General features: G+C 30.7%; 2 protein-coding genes across 3 annotated transcripts in view; one reads left to right on the forward strand and one right to left on the reverse strand.

Annotated features, from left to right (window-relative positions):
* Nucleotides 1–1,111: 1,111 nt before the first annotated feature.
* LOC118194911 (uncharacterized) lies at nt 1,112–4,145 on the reverse strand. Its single transcript, XM_035366123.2, has one exon. The coding sequence runs from the start codon at nt 4,018–4,020 to the stop codon at nt 2,668–2,670; it is 1,353 nt and encodes a 450-aa protein (XP_035222014.1). The 5' UTR covers nt 4,021–4,145; the 3' UTR covers nt 1,112–2,667.
* Nucleotides 4,146–4,222: 77 nt separating this feature from the next.
* The window catches only part of LOC118194912 (P2X purinoceptor 4-like), a 96,872-nt gene continuing 88,444 nt past the window's right edge, over nt 4,223–12,650 (forward strand). For both annotated transcript variants that reach the window (XR_004759174.2, XM_035366124.2), the window contains exon 1: nt 4,223–4,666. Coding sequence is in view for 1 of the 2 variants with exons in the window: in XM_035366124.2 (XP_035222015.1) it covers nt 4,533–4,666 (134 nt within the window). In the remaining variant the exon portion in view is untranslated. The remainder of the gene's footprint in view (nt 4,667–12,650) is intronic.

Below are 12,650 nucleotides of genomic sequence, written 5' to 3' on the forward strand. Positions count from 1 at the left end.
ATGGAAAAAATATGTAGATTTACTTAATTACAATAACTATCATTTACAATTTGTTCTATGTGTATGGTTTACTTTCTCAACGTCCTTATGCGATTTTCTCCCGATATTGGGCCGAAGAGTGAATTTTTGGCACATCAAGTGCCTTTTGATGCTACTTCCCTCTTGGCATCAAAAAATTCCTCACGATGATATGGTGATTTGGTAAAATCCTAGTATACGGTGCAGCCTTGGCACGATTTTGAAAATTATCGCCAACACCCCAAAAAACATATATGTATATATAGTGATAGTATACTATACACCATGTACTATCACTATATACATAGTATATACTACGTATAACTATATATATTCTTTGAATACCCGTTTGCTACTCATTGTATATGTTCCGTTTTTACTGCTCATCATAAAAGTCGCCAAAAGTAGCCAAATCCCGTGTGCACTGAATACTAGGATTAAACCGGTGATTTTTTGTAATTCAACACAGTGGAAAAAATTGCGCCAAGTGCCGCTTACCTGAAATTTCCCTGTTCTTGCATTAACTCCATTTTTCCTTCTGCCTAAAATTTATTCTACACTAAACTACTTGCAACCGGCAAATAAAAAATTGCCGATTTAGGCTAAAATAGTTCATATTTTCAAATCTAACCGTTAATTTCTTCTGTCACTTATTGTTTGCAGGTATCTATAAAATTTCAGAGTGAGCCCAGTATTACTTTTTAAAATACATTAATACTTTCACTTAAGTACTCGAAGTATCCAGAACTGTTTTTCCTCAATAGTCCTCAGGTAATTTAAACTTGCTGCTGGAAAAGATGAAAATGGAAGTATTAGAAAAATACGGAATTACAACTTTGATCATATAGAAATTCTATTTTGTTCTTTTTTCAGTTATTAATTTTCATTTAAGATAAAACACGATGGACAAAAAATAAAATTCTCCCAAATGCATTACAGTAAGTATATATATATATATGATCTAAAGAATTGCTCAAGACAGCTGAATATCCAAATTAACTTGTAAAAGTGGAATTTGAATTTTATATTGAAATATTTAAAGTTATAATCCCAAAATGCAATGACGCATATAAGCATTATTAAAGACAACTGATGACTTTTTTAATCTAAGTATTTTTATATGTTTGATATTTGTCTTAAGGATTTTCAGTAGGCACAGAAAATAAATATGTCAAATGAAACATCAAATATGAAATTTGCACACTTAAAAAACAACATTAATATATTACGGTTTATCGAACTTTTATGGCAATTTGTCTTGCCACCTGAAATATAGTTAAGATGGATAGGAAATCTGAATAATTAATATAACACGTTTAGTGTATAAATTTCATCTTCAATATCTCATTCTGACACTAAGAGTTCAAAACATTTTGTAGGAAATAAGTAATATGATTTGTCATTAATAAACTTTATGTCATTATGGCTTAATTTGCAAAAATTCTCAATGAACCATCAGCTGAAGATTAATCCAAGCTTTGCATAAAATTTTATACAATACTACACTCATTTAAAAACTATGTCCAATGTTAACATGACAAATAAGGCAATCAACTTTTATACATGAGAAAGCAATTTTCCTTAATATCTAACACATGGCTAAAATTTAAGAAAGATGCAGCATCCACTTTTAGGAACAGGAATACATTATTTAAGAAACTTATTGCTGAACCTTATAATCTCAAGATAATTTTTAGTAAAATCAATAGCATTTAAGTAATGTTTTGGAATAAAAAAAAAAAAATAACCAGAAAGACATTTTGCCTTCGCGAAAATAATTCACATGCTGCCAAGTGGGATTGGTCAATAAATATATATTTTACCTTGCATGATTTTTTTTTTAGTAATAGCTTATTTTATTAAATTTTCCTTCTTTTAACTTAGACATGGAAAATCTTTAACAAGCATTTTACATCATTAATATTTCTGCATAAATTCCATAGAATTAACTAAACTAAATTTATACCAATAAAAACATACATCAATATGTCCAGAAACTTTTTCTATTCGAATACAAAACATACTTTCTAAAAATATTTACATATTTTGTAAATAGAATTGAAACTCCTCAGGCCCAGATTATTAAGCAGTCACAACTAAGATTTAGTAGATATTATGACTATAAATATATCTATTGATATTAGACAACATGCAAACGATACATACATTTAAACTGCACCATGACTTCAAGCATTCAAAAATACTTTATAAATTATGATTTCAATGTTTTCATTCACACAGATTGTGAATGAAGCTCACCTTGAGAACAGCAAAAATAGAGAAGCAAGCACTCTTTTCTTTTTTTGTCTGTTATTATCTTCAGATAATTTTCTATAACAATATTAGAAAAGATAACCAATTATGCTGAATAGTTAAATTCCCATTTTATGGAAACCAAATCTACTAAATGAAATCTAGCACAATTTCTTAAGCCAATTTTACATAAACTTTATAGTTTACATGTAAGCATAAACAAAGCTCACTTGAATCTGATTATGCAATCAGATTGATCAAATGAGTGTTAACTTTCTTGCCAAAGTATATTTGTTAACTATTATGCCAGTATCTATATGAAATTAGGTAAATAAGTTTTCTCACAGTACGTCATCTATAAAAAGCAAAATTACAACAAAAGTCAGGTATAGTTAGTTATAAGGCATTCTCCACTAGAGTGCTTACACTACCATGACTCAAGAAATGTTGTGCAGCTAATTCTTTTTCTACAGCAAGACAACACTGATAGTGATCTTGATAGGAATCATGGTCAGTGAAAACTTTGTTACAATTATCACACGCATAAGGCTTGTTATCACTTGTATCGTTTGCGTGAGTTGCAGAATGTCTTCGAAGTAAAGTTTTTGTAGTAAAAGTCTTTGGACACAGATTACATGCAAAAGGTTTCTGACCTGTATGTGTTGCATAATGTTGCTTTAAATGACCATCTTGCACAAAACCTTTTTTACAGATATCACATGTAAAGGGTCTTTCCCCACTGTGAGTCAGATAATGCCGCTGGAGTGTTGCATTATTAGAAAAACCTTTATCACATATATCACAAATATGTGGAATTTCAGCATTATGAGAGATATAGTGCTCTCTCAAGTGACTTTCTTGAATGAAACCCTTTCCACATATTTCACAAACATGTGGTTTTTCTCCAGTGTGCAAGAGAGAATGGCGACGAAGAGCACTCTTGTATGTAAATCCACGCTGACAAACATCACATTTATGAGGTTTGACACCAGAATGGGTAAAATAATGTTCTTTTAAATGATGCTCTTGAATAAATCCTTTACTACAATATTCGCATATATATGGTTTTTCTCCTGTATGAATTAAATAATGACGATCAAGTGTTGACTTATTTGTAAAACCTCGATTACAGACACCACAAACATGAGGCTTTTCTCCAGTATGTATCAAATAATGACGAGAAAGCAACGTTTTATTCTTAAAAGATCTATGGCATATGTCGCATTCATGAGGTTTTCCTCCTGTATGCGTCAAGTAATGTCCTTGAAACAGAACTTCATCAGCAAATTCTTTACCGCACTTAGGGCAATTATACGGTTTTTCACCAGTGTGCTTCATCATATGCTTCTTATAATCGCTCTCTATCATAAAACCTTCTCCACAGACATCACAAACATGAGGCTCTTCTCCAGTATGAACTAAGAAATGCTCTAGCAGATATTTTTTCCGAGTAAATCCTTTCTTGCAAACAGTACAAACATGCGGTCTTTCTCCTGTATGACTTAAAAAATGCTGTTGAAGATTAAACTTTTTAGAGAAAACTTTGTTGCATATTTCACAAACAAACGTTTTTGGAGGATTGTGAGTTGTTTTGTGCTTCCGTAACTCACTTTTATTTTCGAAAGATTCTCCGCAGATATCGCAAGAAAAATAACCACCATGCGTAAACATGGGAATGATATCGGAAACCATTTCAACTTGTATTTCTTCACCATATGAAGTCATCAATGCTTCTTCAGCAGACATCATGTATATTATTTATGAGAAAACGAAAAAGACTAAAGAATAATTATCACTGGGACCACTTTTCTGTTGTTTTGAATACAACATCAAACATGGCGGTTGAAGAGGAGTTGAGAGAACGGTTATACGCGTTGCCAGTTTAATGATTCTGCAGTTATCAGCGTGAAGACAACTCAGCGTGAACTATCAGCGCCATTCTTGTTGTAGTTGTATACGGAAAAATATTTGTTTCATTAAATTAACTTTAAAATTTACCAAAAAATATTTTTATGTATATTTTTTTCCAAAATTTTTAATTAATAGGAATTAACATGCATACAATTTTTTTCTTTCTTTTTTTAAATTATGATATCTGTTCTAAAAGCACTTATCACATGGAGGGACGCATGTTTGGAGATAACGAACACGTATAAAAATTGATATTTGTGAGAAAGGTATTCTTTCTCATACGATTTTACATTTGTAAATAATTAAGTAATTATTATAATTTTACATTTTCATTTCTATACCACGTAATAATGTCAAAAAAAGTGAAGTTATTTTTTCTTAATTTATTTGAATATTACACTCCAAAAATAGTTCTAATACGAAATATTAAAGTTGGTGTTTTGTACAGAATTGTTCAGTTAGCTATCATTTCTTATATTATTGGGTAAGTGTAAAATAATATTACAACCATAAAAAAATAATTCTGTGTGAAAAACTACTGACATGAATTATTAGTTGTCACAATTCACGTGCAGAAAATTAAATGTTCAGAGTTTTAGAGCAGTTTTACAGACTTCCAGTTTGTTGAATATATCAGTATTTGTTAAATTCCGTTTCATTTTATTATTTCATTTATCTCTGTAATATTTGGTAAATTGCATTATTTTCAGTAAAAGTAACTTTTTTTTTGGAATTTTTTCAGTTACGTAATATGTAATGTATTTTACTTTTATTTGTTTAAGCAATAAAATCTCAATATTTTGTTGTATTGGACAGAGTACCATTTGAAATTTAAGCATTTACAGGCACTAAATATATAAAGTGGTCAAAATAATTTAGTAGAGAGGTAATAGATTAAATAAGTTTGTTTTATTTTTTTTTTTTTTAATTTTATGTAATGCTAAGAATTGTGTACATTTTAAAAGCAAAGAATTAGCTGCTGCTTTTTAAATTGCCCAGTGCAGGCTAAACTTCATATTCTTTCCTGGCCTCCATATATAAGAAAAGTTGTTAATTCAAAGGGAAGTACAAAGTCTATCATATTCTGTTGGTAAAATCTACAATTTTACTTTGAATTAAATTATTTTTTCCCATTTTGAATCTAGTAGTTTCAGATAAGTATTTTTCATAAATTCATTGCTATTTCCTTGTCATCACATGCTATCCCAGTTTATCTGTACGAAGAAGAAAAAATGGTGAATCTTCGGATTATTGTAATTTGGCAACCAACACTGCTACAGCAACCTGCTAGTTTTTTTTTTTTTTTTTTTTTTTTTTTGCACGCCATTTTGTTTTTACGAAGTAAAGGCAAGTTTTTTTGTTTTTTTTCCTTTTTTTTTTAACTCAAAATTTTTTGCAACAATCTGCTAGCCGAATTACGCTTATGCTAGAACTTTTATGGAACAAACGTGCTTAATCATGATGAAGATTAGGTGCGAAATTGGGAGAAAGTGCAGAATCGCCCACTGCTTGCAGTGCTTTTAAGAATTGCACATACACGGTATCCATGTACACGTCGACCTATTTTCACTTAAAAAAAACGACGCCGACGTTGGAAGCGATCACTTTTCTTAGTGAATTATGTATTGCGTGAGCGTCATTCAGTCAGCTGGCATAGAGCCAATTTTCATAGCATCAGTTAGATTGTCTTTTAAAACAGCAAAGCAAGTTTTAACAACTTGCAACCTCAAGAATTGAGAGACTCGCATGGACACGTGCAGTGCATGTTGAACTAAAGAAAATACATATTCTCGTATAAAACAAAATCAGTTTAATCCTAGTATAATAAACTATGGAGGTTAGAATAGCCTCCATGATACCTATTCTAATCTTCATGTACTTTACACGCAGGATTTTGCAACATTATGATGAGCAGTAAACTGGCCATTTTGGTGTTGGTGGCAATTTTCAAAATCGTCCCAAGGCTGTAGCGTATACTAAGATTTTATCGCAAAATCTTTTAAACCTTTTCTTTTTAATAAATGCCGTAGTTTTCATTTTGCAGTAAAATAAAAAAATAGTAATCAGTCACCTAGACTAACCATTTAATATAATTGCCAAAATATCATTGATTATTCTAATTCAATTTTTAGGTCATTATCTTTATTTTAATGTTATTCATATCATTTAATGTTACCTCTTCTCTCTAAATCAATTTATCATTAGTAAATAATACTTTCAAATTTCAAGAAATTTTCTCTGGCATGATCCTAAAACTAATTCTAGCAGTATAACATACCATCACGAAATTTAATGCATATATTTTTTGCTTATGTATTCTGCTAAATAAATATAAAATATCTGACTTTATTTAAAAATATCATTAAATAGATTTCTTTCTTTCGTTTAGCTGAAAAATGTCTGTAAAAAAAGACATTTTAAAATACAGATTGGGCAGATTCTAATCTCAATCTTCAGTGGAGAAAACAACTCCTATTATAGTTATAATAGTAATGCTTTGGGGATTATGTATATATATATATATAAGTTAAATGTAATTGGCAATTTTTTTTATTTTCAAGGGATATCGTAATTAATTTACCTTTTAGTGTAAATTTGCCAACGTGCATTCCGTGGATAAAATGGAATTTTCTTAAAACACTCCCGGAAAACCTGAAAAGTCAGGGAATTTCATTCTCCTGTTTGAGTGGCAAACCTGATACAAGCATAAAATATTACACCTATTTAGTCCAAACTGGAAGATAACATAATTTCAAAATGATTGATGTCATAGAAACTAAGAAGTAATATGTTTTTCTGACCTTGTGCTATTTTTTTGTGACATCGATCAAATTAAAGGAAATATTTATTTTGGTATGATCACTTCCCCTCTTTATCCATTTTTTATAAGTTTATCAGAGTGTATCAATCATTGTTGTACTCATTAATCTGCAAATTTAAATACCAAGGCAAATTATGCATTAGCCTGGGAATTTAAAATACGGTAAAGAGTTATGATTAAGTTGGCAGCAAACTGATTTTTAAAAGTTTTGATTCTCATGGCTGCAATTTCAGCTTTGGTACCTTTTACTTTAAAAATTAAGCTCTATTTTGTAACAATAGCAAATGCAGAAAGGTTGTGCATCATTTTAAGAAACTGATTATATTGTTCATTTTGATGTACAATTTTACTATTTCTCCCAGATATACATGTAATAAAAATAAACTTAGAAGTAATGACCAGCAGAATTTTGATGGCGCAGAAGTGTTGATTCATACTGAATAGGAAATTGGAGACGAAGGCAGATTAAATCTTCATTTTTTATTTAAACAAACACGTTGTGGCCACAATCAAGTTGGCACATTAAATGTGCGTATCCCATTACATTTTAGGTAAATTTGCAGTAAGAAAGAAGGAGCAGACAGGCAGCAGTCCGGCTAAGCGTAGGAAGCAAGTGCATAATTTTCAAAATGAAATCTTTATTCCGACTGAGTTAGTTTTGGTTCTCAATACATTTTGACTGGATACTTAAATATTGCTATAAAATTACTATTGGTTGTTGAGTTTTAGTTCCATTTACATCACCAGAATTATTTAAGAGTCATGTGACATGGATTAGTCTAGAAATGACGCAGTGCAGAGAGGGGTTACTACTTTTAGAATAGAGAAGGGAAATTAATTTATGCTGCTAATTTGATCATTTACATATTCTTTATTTTTCTTACATACATATCTTGTAAAGGAAAAATATAGATATGTACTAGTGATTGATTTCTTTAGCTTCTTAGATTTTCTTTACTATTAATTTTTTTAGCTTTAAAGAATAAAAAATACCTAAGAGGTGGGAAAATAAGTACAGTCAAAAGTCTTTAATCCAGACTCGTAGGGACTTCAGTGATTCCGGATTATCGGTTTTTCTGGATTATAGATCATCAATTTAAATCCTTTGGCAGCTCCAGAATCGGAAATTCTATTTGACATAATCAAAACTTCAAGCTTACTTTTATAAAATTGCTCTAACAGTCTGCAAAAAATTATAAGCCGAATCCAATTCGAAGATTAAGGAACAACGCAATCTGCAACTTTAACTGAAATAGATAATTAGATAATTTTAGCTTGGCTTATACTGTCCGTTATACATTAAATGCACATGCATAAACGTATTATGTGCTAGCATAAAGGTAATGTGTAAACGCATTATGCATTTACGCATGCGCAGAAAGTTTGTAGCTTTGAGGTCCGGATTATAGACCATTCCGGATTAAAGACTTTTGACTGTATGAGTTAGTAGAATTAAGGTGGTTGAAATGTGGTAAATGGTTAAAATTGGGCAAAAATTTGCAATATTATCTGATTATCCATACACCCACCAAAAACAAGCAAAAAAGGTATTGAAGCAATGCACTGTGTATCAAAATATACGTGTACGTGTACTATCCTCCGTAAGGGTTCTTCATATATGTGGACAATTTTGCCAGTGAGAGTGCATCTTTCCTACGGAAATTTCAGTGCTTTAACATAGTGTTGGACTGCATACTGCTATTTTCATCATTTTCGACAAAATCTTGGACTTAGTTTTCTGCATGCATAGAGTGGTATAAAAGATATGCCTCTTTTTTTTTTTTTTTTTTTCCCCTTCTCATTTTAGGATTTTAATTCTGAGGATGCTGAGTTTGTGGAATTCTGATTTTTTTAGTGGAAACCAATACATGGGAAGAACAGTGCAGATGAGGAAAAAAAAAAAAAAACAAGAATGTAAAAAAGCCCACAGGAATAATGCTCACAGGTATAAATGCTCACAGGAAAAAGCCCACACAGAAAAAAGCTCACATGGAAAAATGCTCACTTAGAAATATGCTCACATAGATATGTGCTCACATGGAAATAAGCCACTGATAAATAAAGTACGTAGAAATATCCTTACATTAATCAATCAATAATTAATCTGAACATCGTACATGTTCTTAATTTTTAAAATAAAAATTATTTAATTGTTTGAAAAAATTATTGGACAAATGCTCACATTAACCTTTCCAGGGGCGGTATATAAAACAATGCAAACTATAGTAAAATTTTGCATGTACTACAATATTTTATATAGTAGTGCCCCTGTACGACATTTTTATTCTTGTAACATGCCAATAGTTGTTGTAATGCCAATAGCCTTGTAACCTGCCAATGGTTAATTTTTTTTTTTTTAACTCTATTTTTGCATACTTTTGATGTGTGTCTACAGGAATTGATGTTTAAATGTAGTTATTTAAGTTTGGAGCCAAAAAAGAAGACCACAGTTTCCAATCAAAGTGTGGAAGCATTATGAAGCAGCCTTCGAAAAATCTCCTAAAACCACAAATTGTTACGAAAGCCTTCCTTAGGTACTAAATTCATTATTTAATTGTAGCCATCCCAGTATCTGGTTTTAATTTGATGGACTGAAAAAAGATTTAGCCTGTCAACGTTTATTATTAGCTATTATAAATACAGAGTGTGCTGAAGTTAAAGAAAAATGAAAATACAAAAACATACATTTGGTAATCGCGAATCATGCAAGAAACTATGATGAAATCTATGATAAAATTAGATATTTACATATACAGTCAAAAGTCGTTAATTCGGACACCCATAATCCGGAATAATCTATAATCCGCACCTCAAAGCTAAAAACTTTCTGCGCATGCGCCACGTAGACACATGCGCATAGGCGTTTACGCGTGTGCGCAAGACCTTTTACCACTGCGCATATGCATGTGCGCAAGCGCAGAATACGTTTTTGCGTGCGCGTTTTATGTATAACGGACGGAATAATCTAAAATTATCTAATTATCTATTTCAGTTACTGTTGATGATTGCGTTGTTCCTTAATCTTCGAAATGGATCTGGCTTATTATTTTTTGCAGACTGTAAGAGCAATACTATAAAAGTAAACTTGAACTTTCGATTATGTCAAATAGAATTTCCCGATTCTGGAGCTTCCAAAGGATCGTACGAAACGAAAGTATGTCTCGATGTCCATCAAACAAAAAGTGGAATTGCTGCAAAAAATGGATAAAGACATGAAGAATGTGACAGAGAGGTTAGTGAAAACGAAAAAATTTCGATTGACAAGTTAGTCGGTATTCTCGGCACAACAATTAATGGGACTTTGTAACTGAACAAGAAATTGTGTCTGTTTATAGAATTAGAGAAAGTATTATCACATAAAACGAAGCAACTTAAAATAACTTACATTGAAAGAAATGTTTAATAAAGTAAACAAATAAATATTAAGCTTTTTTTTGTAAATTTTGATACCCTTTAGATTATAACTGTTCTTTTTTTCATAAATTAAGGTTTCATATTTTTAATTTTAGAATTTCTGCATGCCATCTTACGAGATTTAAACTGATGATCTATAATCCGTAAAAATCCGGAATCGCCGAAGTCCCGACAAGTCCGGATTAACGACTTTTGACTGTATTAGCTAATATCCAGTAATTTTATGTATTTATAACTTTTTGAAATGTATATTTATGATTTATATATAACAAGGTATTTTACGTAATTTAAATGAAATAATTATTTATACTTGCTTATCCTTTTAAATGTTTATACAGTCAAAAGTGGTCAATCCGGACTCGTCGAGACTTCGACGATTCTGGATTATAGATCATCAGTTTAAATCTGGTAAGATAGCATGCAGAAATTATAAAATTAAAAATATGAAACTGTAATTTATGAAATAAAGAACGATTATGATCTAAAGGGTATCAAAATTTACAAAAAAAAGCTTAATATTTATTTGTTTACTTTATTAAACATTTCTTTCAATGTAAGTTGTTTCATTTTATGTGATAATACTTTCTCTAATTCTATAAACAGACATAATTTCTTGTTCAGTTACAAAGTTCCGCTGTTCAAGTCCTATAATTGCTGTGTCGAGAATACCGACTAATTTGTCAATCGAAATTTTTTCGTTTCCAATAACCTCTCTGTCATTTTCTTCACTATCGGAAGCGAATTATAACGACAAGGAATTTGATTTAAATCATATCAAAGACGGAGTAACATCGAGATGAAATACTACATTTAGTAAGGAATTATAAGCCAAATAAAATAAAAACATCTGCCCTGAAGATAAGGATAGTGCTGATAGATCAACTTCCAATTCATCGCCCCCCTTCCCGGGCAGAGCAGCGTGAAATTGCTAAACAGATTTTGGAATGGTTAGAGAAACGGAGGATTATCCATTTTTTGTAGCAATTCCACTTTTTGTTTAATGGACTTCGAAACATACTTTCGCTTTGTAGAAGATCCTTTACGTATTACTAAATATATATCAGAAATTCTATTTGATATAATCGAAAGTTCAAGCTTACTTTTATAAAATTGCTCTAACAGTCTGCAAAAAATAATAAGCCAGATCCAATTCGAAGATTAAGGAACAACTCAATCTGCAACATTAACTGAATTAGATAATTTTAGCTTAGCTTATACTGTCCATTATACATTAAATGCACATGCACACACGCATATTTGCAGCTGTAAAGGTCTTACACGCATGTGTCAACGCGACGCGTGAGCAGAAAGTTTGTAGCTTTGAGGTCCGGATTATAGATCATTCCGGATTATGGGTGTCCGAATTAACAACTTTTGACTGTATTATAAAATGTGTAACTAATATTTACTATAATTTTTTTAATTCAAATTGTAATAATTTTTCACTATATTCTTTTTCATTTTTCTTCCTTCCTAATCTCCTTTTCATAATTCAAAAATGTCCATTTGCTTATCTTATATAGCAACTGAATCTACACATAAGCTATACAGTTTTTGATATACTATATACCATAGATGGTTTGGTAATTTAGATAATTTTTCTTTGAAAAATTTGATTAGGTGTACGATGTTCAAATCAATTAATTATTGGTTGATTAATGTAAGGATATTTCTACATATTTTGCTTATTATTGGGGCTTATTTCTATGTGAGCTTTTTTCCGTGTGAGCATATTTCTAAGTGAGCATTTTTCTTATGTGAGCTTTTTGCTGTGTGAGCATATTTCTGTATGGGCTTTTTTACTGTGAGCATTTTTACCTGTGAGCATTATTCTGTGATCATTTTTTCTGTGGGCATTTTTCTGGTGACATGTAAAAAAATATAATAAAATAAGTTACGTAGGATGCATTTTTGAAATAGATGTAAAATACTCAATGTTTTTCTTCAAAACTGGAGCTTTTTTGATTGAACTGGAGATGAGATTGTAACTTTTTGGTGGGTTGTGCAGATAATCAAAAAGTACCTATTTAACTTTATTATGCTGTTAATTGTAGGCAAATGCCATTTGCATTTTGAGAGAATTTGACAATGATTTGAGTAGCTCTCAAAGTAAGCAAAGTTATTTGCCTATTTTTGCTGAAATGTATTGCTTAAATAAGTAACAACAAATTTATAAGTATATCAGAACCATGCTATTCAGAAAAGATAAAAAGGAGGGAAAAGAAGAAAGTAA

Source organism: Stegodyphus dumicola, chromosome 6 (genome assembly GCF_044657685.1).
Source record: "Stegodyphus dumicola isolate Sdum_Otavi_A_Nest chromosome 6, ASM4465768v1".
NCBI lineage: Eukaryota > Metazoa > Arthropoda > Arachnida > Araneae > Eresidae > Stegodyphus > Stegodyphus dumicola.